At 46.0% G+C, this 22,180-nt stretch overlaps 1 protein-coding gene across 1 annotated transcript; it reads left to right on the top strand.

Moving 5' to 3' along the window:
• The first annotated feature begins 5,489 nt into the window (after window positions 1-5,489).
• Window positions 5,490-22,180, top strand: fscn1a (fascin actin-bundling protein 1a). Its single transcript, XM_080488334.1, has 5 exons — window positions 5,490-6,546; window positions 16,686-16,842; window positions 17,885-18,006; window positions 18,839-19,006; window positions 19,445-22,180. The coding sequence occupies exons 1-5, from the start codon at window positions 5,706-5,708 to the stop codon at window positions 19,651-19,653; spliced, it is 1,497 nt and encodes a 498-aa protein (XP_080344460.1). The 5' UTR covers window positions 5,490-5,705; the 3' UTR covers window positions 19,654-22,180.

Below are 22,180 nucleotides of genomic sequence, written 5' to 3' on the forward strand. Positions count from 1 at the left end.
GCTATGACGAAAAATGGGTGCAGGAGACGACACACACACACACACACACACACACACACACACACACACACACACACACACACACACACACACACACACACACACAGAGGCTAACCTTTGACCCCCGACCACTGTGTGGAGAGTGGAGGGGAGTGTGTGGTGTTCCCCAGTGGCTTCCAGCTTCCAGCTCTTTGTTGGTGGAGGGGAGGCCTTTTGGTAGGGCTGCAGCTGTGTGCACACACTCACTGGCAAATACACACACACACACATTCCTTAGTGATTGCAAGAGACACCCGCATGCACAGTTTACAGTTTGCTCCCTCACACAGACATTATTGTTGAAATGATTCTAAAAAACAACAACAAAAAAGCCAAAACCAAACCCTTGTGTAACAATGTCCACCTGGTTCAAATATCACAATAAAACGATCTCATGGAGGTCGGTTCATTAACTTGTAAGACATTTCACAACACATGTCTGCAACATGGCTGAGGGAAAGTCAGCGGCTCATGGGAGTGGTCGGAGTCATCGTCTCTCTGTTATGGAGTAACAAATTGAGCCACACTTGCACCCACATGGCCATAAATGATCGAATATGGCATGGGAATCACGTTCCACATCTTGGAAAAGGGTTTAAAATAGCTTCTTTTTAGACTAACTGGAGAGTTGAAAAGAGTTGCAACCTCATTTTTGCCGTAATCCTGAATTTTAAAACTTTTTTGACTGTTAACGTCCTAGAAACCCTATAATCATTTTGAAAGATTATAATAATCTTGACTCGTAGTCCAAGGGTTAGTTTTAAATTTGAAAATACTATACAAGAGTGATTGCTGTTTTGGACCGTCTGAGGTAAGATTGGTTGTACATTCATCACGTTTAGATTTTCTTCCAGCTGTTTTGGGCTTCAATCTTTAGATCTGAATGCGGCAAATGATCTTTTTCCTGGAGCCGACATGAATGCCGGCAGCCTTCAATGCACTTAACTCAGCATGTGGGTCTTCAGCTGCATTCAGCTTAAAGGAATCTCATGTGTTGCTTCAGCTAATGAATATTTGTCCAAATGGACTAAATCAAGTATTTCCATACCTTGTTTCCTCTTTTGAGATTTTACTTATTTACAGAGTGCTGGCGTAGCTCTGCTCTTGCGCTCGTCTCTGAGATTCGACATGTGAATGTCACAACAACTCACATCGTCTCACCGTGTATCAAGCTTTGCCTGTCCAAATATTTGACAGGCAACCAAAAGCCTTGAGAGTTATGCGCTTGAGTCCGGGCTTTGCCATGTGAACCCCAATACAGCGCATCAGTGATGTAAAAGCGAAGGGACGTGCAGACACAATTTGAATGACAGGGTCAAACGTATTTGTTGTGTCCATCCATCACGCCAATCCGTCGCATGTGACGGCAGAAGCAAAGTAGGGCACACGATGACAAACAGGCCCACCTCCCCAGAAACACAGCGTGACCTCACCTGCTGCAGATCAGCCACCATCTATTTAGTGAGTCAGTGGTCACAGTAAAATGTAGGTTAATGCAAGAGAGGAGGCACAAATCTTCACTAAACGTGTTTTCCATCATGGCTCCGCTCTCCAAAGCTCTGATGAACCCAATGGTCCGCTTAAATCTGACCTAATATGTGAACATTTTGGACACATTTGCCTGCCGACATGTACTGTACAATGCGTTCTGTGGTCTGGGGCAGGCAGCGTGAATATAGGTCAGAGGAGAACTACTGATTCCCCCGAAGCACCCTCCCATCTTGTTTCAAAACATATTCACACCATTCTCTTTCACTCTGTTTGTTCCCTTACTGCATTTGTGCTTTTATAATATTGCAGTTATGTTTTTGAGTCGTGATTAACAGTTGCCCAGCCGCAGCTATAAACTAAAGAATTGAGTTAAATCATATTCAATTTATTCCTTTTTAAACCAAAAACAAAACACCTCTTAATTTCAATAGGAAAAAAAACCCTCGAACTGGCCTTTGGTTGGGAGAATAAGATGCTTCCTTATTGGTTCATGTTTTAATGCAGCAGTGAAAAAGACGATTTGGTTGGCTCTGGCTCAGAGGTGTGTGTTGAAGAATGATGCTGATTGGCTCGCTTCGTGTCTTCTGATGTGCTGCTGCAGTGCCATGCCGCCGCCGTCTGCAGGTACTGAATGCAGCGAGTGTGTCAGTGTGTCAGTGTGTGTGTGTGTGTGTGTGTGTGTGTGTGTGTGTGTGTGTGTGTGTGTGTGTGTGTGAGTGTGTGTGTGTCACTCGTTTCAGCAGAGCGCCTGCCCTTCATCAGCCAGCAGATTTGAGGTTGGTCTCCATGGCAACCACCCCTCAAAAGCTGAGGCTGTGAACAAAGATAGCTCCCCTCTCCGTCTCCGTCGCCTCCTCCTTTTGACACCAGCTGTGCACATCCCCTGCCCTGAGGTCTCTGCAGAGGCGTGTGTGTGTGTGTGTGTGTGTTGCTGTGTATTTATGTGATTGCATGAGGTGTGGTGTAATCACAAATCACGACAAATCTCATCACTCTAATCACACTTACAACCCACAGTCTGTGAAAGAGATGCATAATGAAAATGTGTGTGCGCGCACATGAATATCTGAATGAGAATCTCACTGTGAAACACAAGCTTGACTTGCAACAATAAAAGTCCTTCAAAGAATAAAAACATAAGCGCATGTATGCACATTCGTCTTCTGCAGACTTACTGACTCATCTTTAACTACAACTATCCTCGCCCTAAACCGTCTCCTGACCTAACCATTACCGAGAACATATCATCACTGAACGTTTTTAGGTCAGATGAGTTATTTTTAGCCCCACAAGGAGAAATCACAATAATTTTGGGCATTTAGGCAGCGTCCAAATCAGTAAGAAATCCAACGACAGAGAAATAAACACATGCAAGCACTGGAATAAGACAGAAGCTCCACTGAAAAGCCCTGTGCTGTGAGGTGACTGCCAACCAATGTAATGTCTGAAAATAAAAGAAACTTGTTGATTGGTTTTCTGTTTAGCGCTCACTTGCTGTAGAGAAAACTTGTTGATGCCGCTTTTCTTTTGTTATTGAACAGAGTGTTGTCTTCCGAGATAGGAGTTTATGACTTGTTGCCTTCCAAAAGCAGCCGAAACTCAAGGATCCATCCATTTTTTTTTATTTTCTTTTAAATCCTACTTCATCCATGTCAGGGTATTCCACTTTGGGAAATCCAGTCAGCAGCACGGAAGATGTCAGACTGAATTCTAAATTGCTGTTTCCCTACAAAGATCTCAGAGGTCCTTATGAAATTCAGTTTTCCAACGTGGGCTGTTAAAAATAAATACAAAACACATTAACACAGCCAAAACATGGCAAAGACACACACCAAAAAAAAAAAAAAAAAAAATGCACCAGAACAAGTCAGATGATTTTATTAGAGTGGGATTCTGGAGCTGAAACGACAGTGAGATTTGATTTGTTTGAAGATGCTCTGTCTGAAGATTGGATTTGGCCACACTGCAGCACAGAGAGAGAGAGAGAACTGGGGAGATTACGTGTGATTAGATTACAGTTTAGGGTCAGATTACTCTGTTTTCAAAGCAAGCTGCATGCATGGAGCTGAACTCAATTCATTGGAAAATCATGACAGGAAAGAGGGGATTAAAGATATTAAATAGCTATCAAAAAAAATAAAAAAATAAAAAACCTGGTTCTCTTTTGGCCCGTGAGGCTGACAAGAGTCGAAAATATTCAGGAAAAAAGATTTGGTGCAGACATCGAGGATGAGTCTTCAGCTTGACTTGGATCCTTCGGTTGAAGTTTGATCAGCGTGAGAGCGCTCACACGGGGATGCAAGCAGAACCAATGTGTCGATTAACCACTGTCACACTCATACTTGCAGACATCTGAGCAACACTCATGTTAGTATTCCCACGCAAACGTCATGTTTTCTAACTGGGGCAAGTATGGGTTTCGGTAAAAAAAAAAGAAAAAAAAAGAAAAGAAGAGTGCACACAGCTGTTGCTGATGTGATACCCACATTTCTGGGTTTATGAGTTTGAGTGTCCGTTCATGTATTGAGATGAAGCCAGTGTGATCTGTTTGGCCTCTTTGTTTGTGGATCTGGGCCTTTCCTGCCCTCTGATGTGCATGCAGGCCATGAATAGAGCTTTGTGCATGGACACACACACACACACACACAGTCCTCATGATTTGAATGCTGGGTCCATCTGCCGAGCGAGCCTCATAGACAGAAAGTGATATGATTTTAATCATCTGCTTTAAAAAAAAAAATAAAACATGGATGGGGGTGGTTATTTTTAGTTTGGAGCTCAGTTCAAATATGTGTTTACTCTTTTGACCTATTTTTTTTTCTCCCCCCAATCAGTTTCAAGGTTAAATAGTGTTGCAGTGGAAAATCAGAGGGTCAGTGATCAAGCTGTAGTGATTATTGCTTGTATACAGTATACATGCATATTAATTTTCATGAAGAAATGCCAGTTAATACACAGAAATCAGCAATAACATTATGACCACCTGTTAAAATCCTGTATCTTCCGGTGTTGCTGCCAAAACAAGGATTAAATTTGCTGGTGGAGCACACAGGATTAAAAATGCCTGAGATCTGGGGAAAATTAGAGGCTGAGTCAACACCGGGAGGGTTGTAGTGACCCTGAAAATGGTTTAAACATTAACCTTAAACATTTTTTGTGACGTGGAAAGGGAGATGAACCTGCTGAAAGAAGCTTTCCTGCCAACAGGGAATGCCATTTAAACAAAAAGCTCAACATGGGCTGCAACAATGCCTCTGAGATGTTTTTCATCCAAATCAATGGTGGTACTCAAGCTTTCATAGCAGAAGATTGCTGCATCGCCTCGCCTCCACCAGCTCGCCTTCTTCTAATAGGGTTGCTGGTTCCCCAGGTAAGCACTCGGCAACTGAGATCAGTTGAGGTCACTTTTTTTGGTGCAGTCTTAATGTGAAAGTGCTCATTGTTTATGGTTTTGATACCCTGACTGACCTGCAGCAGCATCCATCATATGGACGACAGTGCCAACCACTGCACCAGTGCACTGCCAAACAATCACTTCAACAGATTTCTGTCCAGCAGTGTATGGATTATTTGTTGCAGCTTCATCGGACAGTCTGCTAATCCCACAATAAGCCGGATTTCCAACTTTTTTTTTTTTTTTCATTTGTGCCCTTTTAGTAAATTGTTTTGCTGTTGGAAGATAATAGAATGAGGGGATTTACCACTATAGAGAGAACTGCTTTCTTTACATTTTGAGCAATGTAGTCACCATTAATAAGTATGTATGTATGAGTAGAGCATCCGTGTAAGCAAAAGCCACCCATCCATCCATTCATCCATCCATCAGCAGATGAGAGAAATTTGTCATTTCAGCTCAGATTTTGTGGATGATAAAAGGGGCGTGGCTTCGTTTGCAACGTCACTAATGGTTATATAGGCTGCAGCTGTGGCGGCGGGCTCGCGCTGCTGAGACAAGCAGAGCACTGAGGACCGGCGGCGCGCGCTCACAGACTCCCACTCAGCAACTCACACACACACACTCCCCAAACAAAGAGAAGCACGCGAGGCAAGCAGAGCATCCCACCCTTTCAGCCGCGAGCTCACTTGCAGAAGCGCCCCCCTTTCCCCTCCATCCATCCATCCATCCCTCTCACGCGGTTCAACCGGTCCGAGGCTCGAGCGCACCAGAACCGACCATGACGACCAACGGAGCGGCGAACGGAACCAGCGACATGCTGCAGATCCAGTTCGGTCTCATCAACTGCGGGAACAAGTACCTCACGGCGGAGATGTTCGGCTTCAAGATCAACGCCTCCGCCACGAGCATGAAGAAGAAGCAGATCTGGACGCTGGAGCAGAGCGGCGACGACACCACCGGCAACGTCTTCCACCTCAAGTCGCATCTGGGCCGGTACATCGCCGCCGACAAGGACGGCAACGTCACCGGCGACAGCGAGACCCCGGGCCCGGAGTGCCGGTTCGTCATCACCGCTCACGATGACGGCCGCTGGTCGCTGCAGTCCGAACCGCACGGGCGCTACCTGGGCGGCACCGAGGACCGGATCATCTGCTTCGCGCAGACCGTGTCCGTGGCGGAGAAGTGGAGTGTGCACATCGCCATGCACCCGCAGGTGAACATCTTCAGCCTGACGCGCAAGCGCTACGCGCACCTGAGCGACAAGGTGGAGGAGATCGCCATCGACCGGGACGTCCCGTGGGGGGTGGACTCCATGATCACGCTGGTGTTCCGCGAGCAGCGCTACCACCTGCAGACGTCCGACAACCGCTTCCTGCGCAACGACGGCGCGCTGGTCGCCGCCACGGACAAGAGCACGGGCTACACGCTGGAGTTCCGCTCGGGCAAGGTGGCCTTCAGGGACTGCAGCGGCAGATACCTCGCGCCCTCGGGGCCGTCCGGCACCATGAAGTCCGGCAAGAGCGCGCGCGTGGGCAAGGACGAGCTGTTCGTGCTGGAGCAGAGTCACCCGCAGGTCGTGCTCACCGCGGCCAACGAGAGGAACGTGTCCACTCGGCAAGGTGGGTGTGGTGGTCCACTGTGAGTATGTGTGTGATGGCACCTTCCCTGGCAGAGGAAGGGTTAACGTGATGGAATGTATCGCTGCATCCCCCCCCCCTCTGCAGCCCACAAACGCGCTTTCACACGCACACCCCCCAAATGATGGGACCAGGACCTGGCCTACATGTAGACACACACAACAGAGGCCTGTGTCTATTTACATATGTCAAACAAATAGCCTGTTTGGCAAGAGATGGCCTTTTTACATGAGATAAAAATCAGATGCAGAAACAATACAGCCACTCACTCTTGAATGGCCACACATGATGCACACATGGAGATATTAATAAAAATCCCCTCAAATTTCCCCTCATGACCATAATTCACAGCGAAAGCTGATAAGGTCCCTTTGTCACCACTGGAGCTGTTAGTTCAGTGACTTTTATAGACAACTGACAAGAAGAGAGTGCAACATGTCCACGTGTGGCATCATTCAGATGGTAATGAGCCTTAAACTGGCAGGGCGGGCTGCTGCAAGGCTCCATGGTGTGAAGGAATGAAGGAATACCTCTCGAGCAATGGGCTTTTTTGTCTTGGTATAGAATCGGAGTCTGGTGCAAACATGGGCAACTGACGGAAATCTGAAACGCTTGGTTTTCCAAGTCTTTGTAGGATTATTCTCATTTTACGTATGCGCAAGAGTCCAAATTACTGCATTTCTGGGTTTACCCCAAGTCTTTTTGCCCAAATTCCTATGAATCCTTGTAAATTCCTTCAGTCACACTATGATCGATCTAGACTCTAGTTGCTGTAGCATCGGATCATTTTAAGGCTGAACCCAGAGGCTAGAGGTTCATTTGGGTTGTTTTGTTTCCTTCTATTTAAAAGAACGATTCATGCCTTTACCACTTGTACCCCTGTTGGTCTTGATCTGTTGACGGTTTAGATGGCAGAGACCAATGTTTTCATTCTTCTGGTGCTTTCAGTGTGCCAACTGACATGCTGGCTGATCCTCTATATGGAAAAGTACATCTTTATTCATCAAGCCCATGAAAACATGTTCCTCTCTTTGCCCTTCACACCAGTTTTCTCATTTCCTTACTCATTGTCACTCCACGGTTCCCCTCTAGATTCCTGTTTGATAATTTGCCTCCACTCCCCCTCGCCGTCCCCTCCCCCACACTCACCCTCACTTTCACGGCCTTCGGCTCCACTACTGTGTCTGCAGTCATTAACGGCGGCATTACTCATGCTCAAGGGGTTGTCGGGATGGATGGGTGTCTAAATCCTCTTTGTCCACACTTTAATTGTCAATTTGTGTCTATAAACGATGGAATCCAGAGAAATGTGAGGGTCTTGGTGAGTCAGTTCCCAGGTGTTCGCTTTGAGTTGGCGCCATAGAGATTTGTAGGGAAGAGGCCTTTACCTGACCGTCTACGATAATTGACAGGACTATATATCATTCTATATTTGTTGTGTGGTCAGAAGAGCATAATCAGTAGGCTACCGTGTGGTTTGGCGGTTTTGCTGCTACTTTTCACAAAGAATAATCGCTCGGTCCTTTCTATTTTCCTCTGCTGTCTCCGTCACACCCAGCGTATGTTTGTTCAGTCTCGCAGCTTTATTTACTTGTCAAAGGGATGTTTTATCCACTTTTCCTTCCATCAGCAGTTATTCCTTTTTCCTTTCCTGAGTGGCACTCAGACACAAAATGGTGTCCAGTTGTGGAGGTGGAGGCTGTTGGAGCGAGTTGACAAGCTCTGCAGCTAAAAGTGTGATGCGATGGCCGCTGATCTATCAGGTTACAACTTTTTTTTATCATGGCTGGTGCAGCTCTGCAGAAATCTGCTCACCCAATGTGCCGATTTCTACTAGAAACGTGAGCGTGTTGCTGGATTCATGCGTTTTGTGGCTGTACATCTGGTTTGTACGAGTTAAGAGGTGCTGATTTTGGGGGGGGGGGGAGTGTTGCCAATTGCAAATCCTCCCTTTTCTACAAAACTTGAGTAAAATGCAAAAAGCAGTTTGTGGAATTAGAAATTGTCCTGCTGGAATATGGTCATGCCAGACTGTGGACTTCATGAAAAATGGAACGATGCCGCAGGGGGGGCAAGAAACGACAACAGATCAGTTTGAGGTTATTATAGAATAAATCTATTGCATTTGACCTAACATGTCTTTATTTATACAAACTACACCTTTAAGTTCTCAAGTAAAAGTTGAAGATTCGAGATGCTGAACTTTCTGTAGAAGGGAAAACACTTAAAGCAACACAGTTTCTGCAATGATGGCAATATAGATGAAATGTATATGTGATCAACTCCATGTTAAAGATAGATTTTTAGCTTCAATTAGAAACCTTTTAGTAGCTGCTATCTAATTTGTGTTTCTAATAACTGTGCCAATCTGTGTCGTGTGTGGGGGGGGGGGAATCAAGTCTGGGCACAAGTGTGTTCTGGTATGAGATTGTTAATTTAAGGTGCTGAAACGGTGTGAAAGGAGAGTTTGGTGTTGTGACGCAGTTGAACCTCCGTCCTTCCACTCGGGGTTTGTTCCCACGTACACCGATCCGGGAGACCCGGAACTCGAGAGGGAGGCCACGCTCGAGCCGCCAACCACCGGATGATTGTGATGTGGATTAAATGTTGGGTGGAATTAAACTGGCCCCAGATGTTTTTTCAAGCCGACAGCTGCTCGTAGTCACATTGCGTCCCGCAATCAGCTATTTGCCCGCCGGAGCCGAGCCGAGATGAGACGGTGGTATAAATCGGCTGGAGTTTTATTAGCGGCTGAAGCCGAGCGAGCTCAAGTGGGTCAGTCCAAAAAGCTGCTTTTCGACCACTCGGAACTGCTGTTTATGTCGATGTGCTTAATTGTTGTTTATCAAACTGGCACACTGAAATTGGAGTTTAGGCATCCTTTCATTAGATGGAGACTTGATTGTTGAATGCAGACGAGCCAAAGTTTTCTTTTTTTTTTAACGGTTGATCACTGGGAAAAGCTCCATCCTCTCTATGCTTTGGTAATTCATTTGAACTAGTGTATGAAATGTAAAGTTTAAGCACCAAAGCTAAATCAGTTGAATTCATTTAAAATCATTTCCTGAATCTAATTCAAAATGTTGCAGAAAAAAATCATGTCCATCAGTTTTTGTAGTTTTTAAAGAGGTTTGGAGTGTAAGGGTCATGGGTACTGGAGGGACAACAGCGAGCAAAGTTTACACACATTGAAAGAATTTACAATTGAATATTCTCACAGTGAGTAGTCCTTCGCACTTTTTTTTTTTTTTTTGCAGATCTGGGATCTCTAAAGCCAAGATGGGATTTGAACCATGTGTTTTGTGGTTCTTGAGATGCAGAAGGTTCAGGAAGAAGTTTTAGTTGATATCGTAAACCTATTTAATCCAAAACTCTCTGCCTGTTTTAAACCAAAGAGCTAAAAGACAAATATTGCAAGGACTTTTGCAGGTTGTCATGAGTTTGTCAAGCCAAACTCTTGTTTATCCGTTATTTCCCCTCCACTGATGCTTCCAATAATCTCCTAATTTGTCCAATTTTCTACCGGATTAGGAACAAGTGGACATTTCACCAGGTCTTTTTTTTCTTTCCGTTCAGCTATTTGAACCCTGAGCACTCATAACTGCCATTAAACTGGTCTTGCACCGTCACTATTCTTTGGCTGTCGGGTCCCAAACCCCTGGAGACCATTTTACAGCCCTCTTATGAGCTGGGATGCAGTTTGCTCAATGGCTTTTTAAATGGCCTGTTCTGCCCCTAAACCGTAGCGGCGAAGATCAAGCGCCGGGTTTGTCTGCTCGATGGTCACGAGCCATCGTGTCCCATCAGCAGCTGGTGTGACCACAGAGCAGCGACTGCTTTCTGCAAATGACTGTCCTTCACCCTTTTTAAGTGGTGAACGAGGGGTGACTACAGCGTTTCATTGATTTTTGAACTCCGAATTGAAGTTTTCGTTTGTTGTTTTTCCTCTGAGCTTAAATTCTTTGACGTCTTATTATAAACCCATATTTTTAAGAGGACGTTGCTTTGAGATTAGTCTCTATTTGTAGATGTTGAACACTTCCTGGCTGCATCATGGCTATAACCCAATCCCATTTCAAGTCTTATTTATATTAATACCATGAAAGTAGTAAGGGTCATGTTGACCAATAATTAGCCAGCAGAAAATACCAGTAAACAAAACTAGACCCATCCATACATAAAGATACCAGAGCATAACTGAGGACAAAACATTGGAATGGATGAATAAATTCATAGGCTTTCCCTTCACCTATTTAACATAGTAAAGAAAATGTCATGGGGAACCCCCACAAATCTGTATACAGTGCAGTCATGTCGGCGACGACTCATTAAAAGGTTGAAATGACCCAAAATCCAAGCGACAGTCGGCCTCAAACATGTTTATGGGTTGAAATGAAGAGAAACTGTGGCCTTCATGTTGAGTTTGGCCGTGAGTCAACCCTGACACCCTTTCTATAGCCTTTACCCGCTGCCAGCAGGAAGTGACACGCCAGACACAACCAGCCCGACCTTGGCTGGGGGTGTGATGAGCCCTGCAGGCTGGAAGGTGATGACTTGCTCTCTTGTCTGCAGCACAGCGAGTCAGTCCACCGATAGAGCAGAAGGCGAATGAGCAATCAATTTCTGCATCCTTGGTAATGCTCACGGTGGCTTATCGTGTGTGTTGACGCTTTAATGTGTCGATAGATGCTCGTGTGTGTGTGTGTGTTGGGAGCACGCCAGACTCGCAGCCTCACAACAGCTGCATACCCACAGGGAACCTCTTTATTAAAGGTTCCACCCCTCAGCCGGTCTCCAGTGTGTAAACCTGCGCAGAAATGCCCCGGAGCTCACAGTCCGGCTGCACTTTGCAACACGACAATGGAGTTTTAAATCAATTTCCCAAACAGTTGGGCTATCCCTCGGGCACTGCTGGGTATTTCACATGTCTGACCTGGATTTTCATCCAGGAACATCAATGTGCTGTTTGCCCATCATGTCTGAGCTGTGTGTTTCAGTCAGTCAGCACTCTGGGTTTTATGTAGGCTGCTTGGCACAGTCGTACTTTGTGTGTGTGTGTTTGGGTCAGAACAAAGGCCCATGATCTGGCTCCCCGTTTGTGCCCCAGCTGGTCGCCTCCTCGGTCAGGCCCGGGGAACAATGGGAGACACAATGGCGTGCGTTCACAGCAGGTCTTGAGTGCTGGCTCGCAGTAACTGAAGACGGCAATCTGTGCCTGCCGCCATCCAGGCTGAATGTGGTGGGTGGAGTGGACAGGAAGATGGAGGGGTTGTCGTCAAGTGTGTGTGTGTGTGTGTGGTCACTTATGGTGTGGTTTCTGTTGAAGCAAGATTGTAGACCCTCTTCCTTCGTCCACATTTAACTCACAGGTTTGATTAGTAAAGACGTGTTTTGGCTCTATAAAACTGCTTTTTAAAGTCTGGTTCTAGGTCCGGTATGGGGTCTTAAGGGCTTTTGTTACAGGAGGGACAAAGAAAACGAAAGACAAATGTCTCTGAAGTGAATTCAGAGGTTGGATTACTTTTTTTTTTTTTAATGGATATTTATTTGGTGCTCTGAAATACAATGATTAGGAAACCTATCTAAAAGCTTCACCTGGTCTCTGCAGTGATCACTTTACACAAGGTGGTATTACTGTCTTTCTAGAGGACAGATATTAACAGATTATCTCCCAAATTAAGCCTAATCTCCTTTCCTGTATCTTACTTCAGTCAGTCGGTCAAAACACCCTTCATAGGAGAATTTGAGTGACCTAGTCTTGAGTGCCAACGGCCAAAATAGTCATTTGCTTGTTTCCCATCAACCAACACAGGAACTGAAGCAACTGACTAAAATAAAATGTAATGTAACTTATTAACAAGTAAAACTAATGCTAAAGTTAATGCTGGATGCAGTTCATTTAAAATTTTACTGAAGAATCATCAAAACGTTGAGGCAGGCCTAGACTTGAAGCCAATAAGTGTTTTTAAAAAAAATCCCTGATATAGCGTGAACCACAGCACTCACATGGACACACCTTGACAGGCGGCCTCATCCTCCCTCTCCGGGCCACGGCCGGCGCTCCGCAGGGTTCAGGGCGGGTGTTTTGTCTCTGTCAGATTTGTGTTTTCGTACTCTGTGTGCAGCGAGCAATATTGTTCTTTCCTTGTGATAACTTGTGACCGCGTTCAGAGAGGGGGGGGAGATGAGACGCTCACTGTTTAGAAAAGGAGACTTTTTCTTGTTTGCTGCATATTTAAAAAAATTTTTTCCACATATCTGGGTAATTTTAAAGTTTGTTGTCTCTGACACGGTGACAGTGATATTCTTTAAAAACACATTTTAAAATTCCATCGCCTCCAATCTTCGGAATTCGAGCCGTTATAACTCACTTTTTTTGACTTGTAAAGGATCTCGCTGTTAATTTTCCAACCTTCACTTGAAAATACAGACTTGTTTACAAAAACGTCCACCTTCACACACCGTTCAGGGTCGAACCTTTAAATCATGAGCTTAATGGAGCGGCCTTGAACAGCAAACGAGACCCGGGCACATGTGATCGAGTCTTTTTCTTTTCCCCCTCAATGTTTCTTTACAGATGGCTTTCAAACTGAGCCACAGTGATTTCCAGAAGGTCCTCTGAAGAGGCTTTAAACCTTTTTAACATCTCCTCCTCCAGATCTGTACGGGAAGGGTTGATTTCAATGTGACTGATGCCACCCAGGTTGATAAGCAGGGGAGGAAACGGATTTCTGTCACTCGTTGTCCAGATGTTTTTAGCAGGATTGTTTCCAGATAAACTGGTTGAATCGGGGATATGTTGTGAGACTTCCAGCTCGTTGCTCGGCAGTCGAACGAAAGACGGAAGGGGGGGGGGGGGGGGAATTTAATGTCAGGAGAGGCTCAACCTGGAGAGCTGCTATTACATGATGTCATGTTGTTTTTAAGGCGTATTTTTGGGAAAAGTCGTCGATCATTTACCACGCTGGGAGTTCAGCAGCTGGTTTAGTCTCCGGTGATAAATGTTCACGTCTGTGCTACTGTGTCGAGAGTCTGTGTCGGCCGAGCAGGAAGCAGAGAGGATTAGAGGAGAGCAGCTCAGCCCTCTTCTTCTCCCCATTTTTCCTCGCTCTCCAAAACGCTCCTTCAATCCCTTCTTGTCTCTTGCAGCTAAACATACAGGCATTTCATCTGCTCTGTCACCCCCCCCCCCCCCCCCCCCCCACCCCCCTCCCCCTCCCCTCCACCATGTGGTTCTCATTATGTTCAGTTATATTTTCCTTCTCGGTCGTCTCTACGTGTGAGCGCCCCCACATATTTCTGCAGAAACTCAACCCCTCGCTCGACAGGAGACGACTAATGTGTATTTCTTTGGGGTTTTTTTTCTCTTTCTCCTCTTGACAAAAAAAGTGAGCAGCAACTCTCTGACAGCTAACACCTTATGTAATCCTGGCTCTGAAGTGACACCGAAACGCAGGAAACATCATTGGTTTAAGCTCCAGAGAAACTGAATCCACAGTGAAGAGGATACAACTGTGAAAAATATTAGCTTTATTTTTTTTTTTTAATCCCCGGTGCCTCCATTGACATAAAGAACCAATAAACAACCACAATATAGCGGAACTTGAGGTTAAAGAAAATGTGACTAGTATCCATGTTGTAGTGCAGCTTCATTTTTAAGTTCTGATATTTTTCCCAAAGTAAACCCCCCACTAGATCAGAAAGAATGCAGAGTTGAGGCTCCATTCAGCATTGATAAGATTATAGAGGCTCCAAATAAATGTGCTGGAGCAAGCTGCAGAAAGAGCGTTTAAGTCTGGGCGTCCACAGCCATCCAGCGGCTTCCTGGTCCATGCTTAAAGGTAGTGGCTGCTTCCAGGGATGCATTGTGGGTAATGCGTCTGGCTGAAAATGACCAATTTTACATGCAAAATTTAAAAGTGCTGAAATGACGTGAGTGATGTTTGATTCTGTACTTCTAGTAAAACACTTTAGGGAGTCTGTTTCTGATTCAACTGCAAAGCTAAATATGCATCACAATAGTGTCAGACATAGAAATTCAAAATATTTCTAGTGGAGGCAGATTTCCATCAGACATTTGTACCCTATTCGAAGGAAAAGGAGAGAATTTCATGTGCAAATAGTCGCTTGATCTGGACCAAAAGTAATTACTGAACTGATGCTGTGTTCATGAAGCTATTAACTGGAAAGGTTCTAGTTTCCCAGTTTACAGCGTTCACATGAAACATGGCGGCCTCCAGCAGTGCTGCTTTCTGACTACAGAAATTACACCACGGTTTGAAATTCACTCTTCGTTCAAGAGCACTCGCTGTACAACCATGACTTTGTTTTCCAGAAGATGTGCATTAGAGATCCACAACGTTCCATAAAAGAAATCCTTGCGTATCTGCTTGACCAGCTTCTCCGAGTTTTCCCCTCAAATCCTCTCACTTTCCAGTTTGCCTGGACTTTATCATTCTCATCACACTGGAACAAAGCTTTCTCTCTCGTCTCTGTGAGGCTGAAGCCAACGAGAAACATGGAAAAAATGAGGAGCAGCAGAGGGGAGGGTGTCGTGGTTAAAAAAAAAAGACGTTAAAGGAAAACATGAGTGTGCTGGTTTGTTTTCTCAAACACATCTTTCTTTCTTCGGCTGACTGGGTCACTCTTTCAGTCTGCACACATTTGCACAGACAACCCCCTCCCACCCCCCCCCCCCCCCCCCCCCCCGTGTGTATGTACCCTCTAGCTATACATCCACACACAGTATGACTTCATCATATACAATAGCACACATTGTCCTGCATGAAGCTGCTCCGCTTCTGTGTATGCATGTGTTCATCCTCGACTTGACTCATTTGTTTACCTCTTAGTCATTGTTAAGTGCCCGAGTTGGTTGGTTGATGGGATTTTAATGAGCTTTTGGTGTTCTGTGAACATGCAGTCGGCTGTATGGACTCGAAAACGAGACTCGAGCCATTTGGACGGCGGCAGCTCCCAGAGCTCCGATCATCGGTCTCCTGGTAAAATCAGAAGTAGATAACATGAGAGTTTTAATTGGAATTGAAGCCGCGTGATTACTGCAGTTTGAAAATTGGAAACATTCAGTGACAGAATGTGTTTTGGTTCGAGGAAATCTGGGAGAATTCTCTGAAATGAGTCAACACATCCGCTTGGTCGTATCAGCATATGTTAGTTGAAACCATTAAACGCCTTGATCAAAAATACAAGCAACTTTGTTCAATACACCAGTTTAGACTAGACTAGAGGAGAAACATGGACGTAATCAGATTTAGTATAACTGGTGATCTTATTGATTTAGTTGGATAAAACGCCCATGTGTACACATTAAAACTACAATTACTGGAATAATGCCTCCACATTCAGGTCTGAACGGAGCTCCCTGGAATTTGAGCAGCTGTTTGCCATTAATGTCATCTGCCATGACGGCGGCGGCCATCTTCAATATGGGTTCGTTGACGGCTGGAGATGTACACGGGTTTGAACTTGGATCACGATGGGATCTCCACAGACTGACTGTGTTTATCTGCTTCAGCTGCAGTAGTCACATTAGGATCACGTCACCATGTTGGCAGTACATTAACGTGGTGATTCAGCTTGAGCGCCACTCTGCCATTACACTGATTATGCAGTATTGTACTACAAGTCATGAAATGAGTTTGTTTTAAATGCCTGAGAATGACGTCATATAATTTCCATTGCTTGGCGTCAGACGGCCACACTTTTTAATTTCGTCGCCAGACTGTTTGCAGACTAACTTTCCGCCGCTCAGTGCAGTGCGTCTGCGTTTTCTTTGTGCCGTGACAGTTGTCCACCATGACGACTGATCCTTTGAAGCCCACTGCGACAGATGTGAGTGCAGCTGTGTGAAATCCCCAAATAATCCCAGCTGTCTGATGTTGCTCATTTAGCACGTCTGATCCTGACCAAAGAGAGTGTGTGTGGGATGTTTCTACTTCGCTGTCCGTGTGTGTCGCCATCTGGACTTTTGGTTTGTAATAATGTGCCTCTGCAGCTATTTCCAGCCCACTTGTGTGTGTGTGTGAGAGTTGGATGCCTGACTGACCCACTGGCCTGCATCCCCGCTGACCTCTCTTTCCCAATTGTCTGGCCCCTCCCAGGTATGGATCTCTCGGCCAATCAGGACGAGGAAGGCGACCAGGAGGTCTTCCAGGTGGAGATCTGTCGCGAGAACAGGAAGTGTGCGTTTCGGACGGCCGCCGGGAAATACTGGACCCTCACGGCCAACGGCGGCCTGCAGTGCACCGCCTCCACCAAGTAAGAGGCGCGCACACCCTCAAACCGAAACGCTCGCCGCAGCTACACCTGCTCCCGCCTGTCCATCTCTCGCCAGCAGTGATGGTTTGTGTGTTTGAATCTGGTTGGTCTCGGCCCTGGATGTTTAGTCCTGTCTAGTAATCAGAGCCGAGTTTGGGTGTGTGTGTGGTGGGGGTGGATGATGGCTGCAGTGAGTGGGAGGTGAAGAGTGAGTGACCCCCCCCCCCCCCAAATCCCATCACGGCTCTGGTATGTTACGGGAGACGAAGTGCATTTCTGTGCAGCCTCAACCTGCAGAAAGCGATTTTCTTTTATGTGCCGGACTCGTGTTCGAGGAGAGATCTGGCTGTTAACCTCTGACCTTTGACCCTGCGCTCCCGGATAATTTCCCTGCGAGACCACACGTAAATTCAGGAGTCGCGCCGTAAACTGCTCTTGTACTAAGTGGACTACTTAAGCGCTATTATCTTATGATAAACGACAAGTTTTTCCTTTTTTCTTTTTCCTGTTTGCACAAGTTACAAAATGCTCGAATAATCTGATCCAGTATCCGACGGGTCAAAAAAAACATGTGTTCTGACTCAACCCGGAGGCAGATAACCCTTTGTTTTTTGAAGATAAGACACTTTGGACACTGTGGGGTCGGTCAGCAAAACGCTCTGCAGGATGCTCCTCACATTCTTTCATCGCATTCTTAAGATTTCACTTGCTTTCCTCCTAATGGGGCAAAACCACAAAAATCCCTCGTTGCCAGTTCTGAGTCTTATTGCGGTTTGAGGGGGAGACATTTAGGATGTTTCCGAGCTGATTTAATGAAAGATCGCAGGACAAAGCGGATTCGCCGCCAAGCAAAAGGATTTAGAAAAGGAATTTGATTCAACTTAAGCACAGACTACAGACTTATCCTCCACACAGAAAACCTATCCGATTACCCAGCGGTTAGTTAAGGAGTGGAGGAAAGTGCCCGAGTAAACGTGACGCGCACCCCTGCGAATCACCCTTCTCACCTCTCGCACCCCCCCCCCCCCCCGTCTGTCTCTAGGTCGGCGAATTGCTACTTTGACATCGAGTGGCGTGGGAAGAGGCTGACGCTGCGAGCTGCCAACGGGAAATACGTCGCCGCCAAGAAAAACGGCCAGCTGGCGGCCACCATCGACTCGGCAGGTCAGTGATTGTTGTTGGAGACACACGGATGTCGTGTTGAATCTCGAGATATGAACATTATGTGACACGACTGGAGCATCCGAGGGCATCGGTTTGGGTTTGGTGGACAAAGGCCCCAGTGAGAGACGGCGGTGTGGAGATTGGATGGATCAATAGATCCAGGAAAAGACTGCTGTAGCTTGGTGTGTCAACTTTCAATATTAATGCTAATCAGAAAGTAAAACCACATTTTCTCCGTCATTTATATTGTATCTGGATATAGTTCATTAGAAATTCTGAGTCTCTGGAGGATAAAAGCCTCGTCAGCAAGTCAAATCTTCTATAAAATGTATTATCTAAACATTTGCAAGCTATTTTTATTTCTGTAATACAGTACAGAGGCAGGCTTTGAATAGAGTCAATGACGGATAAATACCATTCAGCTTTCATGAAACGCCCACTAATGTGTCCTGATGGTTAATAATCTGGAGTACAGAGACGCTGGTGAAGACATTCAGTGATGCCATCAGAGCAGCCGCTTCTCTCGTTCCTGCGAGACGCCGACATCCAGACAGGGAGCGGATCACAAAATGCTCCAATTATAGATCGGCTGTCGGGCTCCAGCGCCGGCGCATCAAAGCTGCAGCGCTGCAGTTTTGTGGAGTGGGAGGCGCTGGCAGCTGCTCTGCTCTGGTTGGCACATATCTCTGAGACGCATCGCGTACATTTAATCTTTTTCTGATGAGTTGTCATGAAGACTCTGCAACTGACTGGAGCTCAGAGAGCTCAGGTTGCCGTTCGGCCCGGTTGTTTCAAACCGGTTGGCTGAAGCGTCTTTGTTTCTGTGTCACAGGCGAGTCTGAGGAGTTCATCATGAAGCTGATTAACCGCCCGATCATCGTGCTGCGCGGCGAGCACGGCTTCATCGGCTGCAGGAAGGTGACGGGCACGCTGGACTCCAACCGCTCCTCCTACGACTACTTCACCATGGAGTTCAGAGACGGAGCGTACAGCCTGCAAGGTCGGTTATTGCGCCAATCAGCCATAACATTGTGACCGGTTCAGTTTATTTATCGCGGCGGTTTAGACGAGGATAAAATTATAAATGCTGGGAAACCGCCGGAGCGTCTCTCTTGGTGCTCGTTCTCAGGATGCAGCGTTGATTTTTGATCATTGTTGATCATTCAGTGCAAGTGGTCATTATATTATGGCTGAGCTGTGCAGCATTTACAGCAGCCGACATGACGTCCTGCAGGCACACGAGGGATTAAATCCTCTATTCTCTCGTCGCTTTTCATTGATTTGAGGCGTTTGTGCCAAAAGGAGGGATTTGATTCGGATAATGTTTTCCCGCCTTCACAATGTGTAATTCACACAAAGCTAATTGAAGCCGAAGCTTTCGTTCCCTCCTCCACTTTCACCCCGCCCCGTGACACGCCGCTCCCTCTCTCCTCCGCAGACTCCACGGGTAAGTACTGGATGGTGGGCAACGAGCAGTCGGTGGTGAGCAGCAGCGACACGCCCGTGGACTTCCTCTTCGAGTTCTGCGACTACAACAAGCTGGCCATCCGCCACGCCGCCGACAACAAGTACCTCCGCGGCGACCACGCCGGCGTGCTGAAGGCCAACGCGGACGACCTGGAGACCGCCACGATGTGGGAGTACTGAGGGGGAAGTCGAGTGGGGAAAACATCATGCGGGGGGAGGGGGTTGCACTCACCTCCTCGCCATGATGCAAATATTTCTACCTGTTCACACACCCACACACACTCCCTTCCTTTCCTCATATCGTATCCTGTACTTTTGACTTTATATGTTGATGAACTGCACAGAGAGAACGGGAAGGATGGAAGCTGGAAGTGGGACACACTTCTTTCTTCTTCCCTGCATCCTTCCTCCCTCCTGTTGTCCCCGCTCTGCTCTGCAGTGCCGACCTCCTCTGTTGCCATACTCGCTACGGGGGGCTGCGCACTTTCCTCTGCTCCTATCTGGTTCGCTGCTCGACCTGCCGCCCTCTCCCGTCGTTTACCTTACGATTGGGCCGCCCTCTTCCTCCTCCTCCTCTTCCTCCCAGAGCAGAGCAGAGCCATGTTTAGAACCCCCCCCCCCCGTCCATCTAATCTTTGAGTTATTTATGATGCTAAAATAGTAGCAGAATGATTTTTGCATATGTGTTTATATTGATTTGTGTGTGTCTGTAATATTTGAGTGGTTAGGGTGAGTTGTGGGTTCTCTTTTCCCCCCAAGTCTTGACTCAGGCTCATCAGTTTTATATCACTTTATTTCATTGCCTCACATCAACAGCAGCAATGATTTCAAGCACAGCTGGAGAGTGGATGTGTTGATTTTAACTGGTTGGATGAATAACTTTAGAAACTGAATAACACATTGGATGATATTGTAAAGCCATTTTGCATTGAGCAGGATACAAGTAAAAAAAAAAAATGCATTGGCTAACAAGCTTTTTGCCTTGTTGAAAATGGTTTCTGAGCATCACTGGCGAGAAAATATCACGACCCAGTTCTGTAAAGTCAGGCTTTAAATCACCTGAAAACTGAGACTACGCGCGGACCGACGGAGTGAGCCTGTCAGTCCAGACTGAGCAAATTAGAGAATCACAGCTATCATTACGCACAAATCACGATACAAACATAAACCGTTTAATCATTCTGCTACTCTATTAGCCTCTTTGCCAACCCCCTCGTCTTTGTACCAGTCTCCGTTGTCTGTGTGAGCAGCGCCCGGTGGCAGTATTTATGGTGTCTGAGCCCGTCTGGCGGAAGCCTCATTTTCTACATGATCCAATCCCTGGAATCGGTTCCCGTGCGATCGGATCTGGTAGAAACTAGATTCTCTGCTTCCGTCAGGCCGGGCTATACGTGTTCAGGAAGAGGCCTGGCTTCCTGTGAGGACTGTGATGTAACCAGAGTGGATCTGATGACGATAAAGCTATGGAAGATGTAACGGATGGGCTCCACCCCCTCACTTTTCATCTCAAGTTTAAGATATTCAAATGTATTCCAGTTTTTCTGTGTCGTTGTCGAGCTGTTTTCTCGTCTCGTCGGCGGTGGAGTCGGGAGAACAGAAGTAAACAAACTGGATGTTTACTGCACTCACATGTCTTATTGGAAAGAAGAAAAAAAAAAAAAAACACTCGCTGATGCACAGTTAGATTAACTTTCTATGTCCAAGGCACAGACATTATCATGGTTCAGTGTACAGTAGGTAGCAAGAGTAACTGGAGAGAGAGATGAGGTTTTTTTTGAAAGCTGCTTTTTGATTCCCTCGACCAAACATACACCTTTTCAGCCTTTACATAGACTTAAACCCTTTGAGACTGGATTAACTACCTATCATCTTACGCACACAAACTGGAGAAAAAAAAACTAAAAAACTGGAACTTGGTGCTACTCGGCTCGTAACACGTCAAGCATCTCATTTATTTTTTTCTTTTCTGGTGCGTCTCTGCCTCCCTGCACCCGAGAGCCTTGTTGCCCACCTTTTTCCTTTGTGTTTGGTTTCAGTCTCAACTTTCAGCCTTTCTAACGATCTATGGCTCAACGCTTTTGTTGGATTTTCTTTCTGTTAACGGAGGAAATTCATCCTCATTTGTTGGGTTGAACTGTTTTCTCATGCAGTCATGTAGCGCCCGCAGCTTCTGCCCTCTTTGATTCTCCACCCTTCTGCAGACTTTTTTTTAATTTTTTTATTACAACCCCCACAGAAATCATCTCATTCTTTTTTTATTTTAACAAAAAAGATTATCTTGGCTTCTCCACCCACCATCAGGCCTTCCTCAGATGTGGAAATCCATCCACTGTAGTCTTGAGGAATGAGACCTGACTGTAGTCGGTTGCTCCCAGCACACACACACACACATTTTGCATGAAGGGTTGAGAATCTCGAGTGAATGGAAGAAGTGGTGATGTTCTGAGGAACCAGCATCTCTGTGATGACTGGGACCGAGGCTTAAGACAAACGGATGTGGAAGAGTAAACATGTGGTAATGACTGTGCCTTACTCCTGAATTTTAAGGCAGTAGGAAAATAACTAAGTCCACATCTTTGCTTTGTATAACTGGAACTTCCTTTTGTATTATTATTTTGTATAATTTTTTTGATATTGTGGATTAATCTCTCTTGTGCCATTGGTTCACCCGAAATCCAACGACCAATAAAACTGGGATTTGGAACGC

The sequence above is a fragment of the Lipophrys pholis genome (genome assembly GCF_963383615.2).
Source record: "Lipophrys pholis genome assembly, chromosome: 19".
NCBI lineage: Eukaryota > Metazoa > Chordata > Actinopteri > Blenniiformes > Blenniidae > Lipophrys > Lipophrys pholis.

Excerpts from the sequence above, each read along its gene's own strand:
- fscn1a (XM_080488334.1), top strand. The coding sequence starts at position 5,706 with ATGACGACCAACGGAGCGGCGAACGGAACCAGCGACATGCTGCAGATC. Across the intron at positions 6,547-16,685 it reads GAACGTGTCCACTCGGCAAG|GTATGGATCTCTCGGCCAAT; the intron begins GTGGGTGTGGTG and ends GGCCCCTCCCAG. Across the intron at positions 16,843-17,884 it reads CAGTGCACCGCCTCCACCAA|GTCGGCGAATTGCTACTTTG; the intron begins GTAAGAGGCGCG and ends GTCTGTCTCTAG.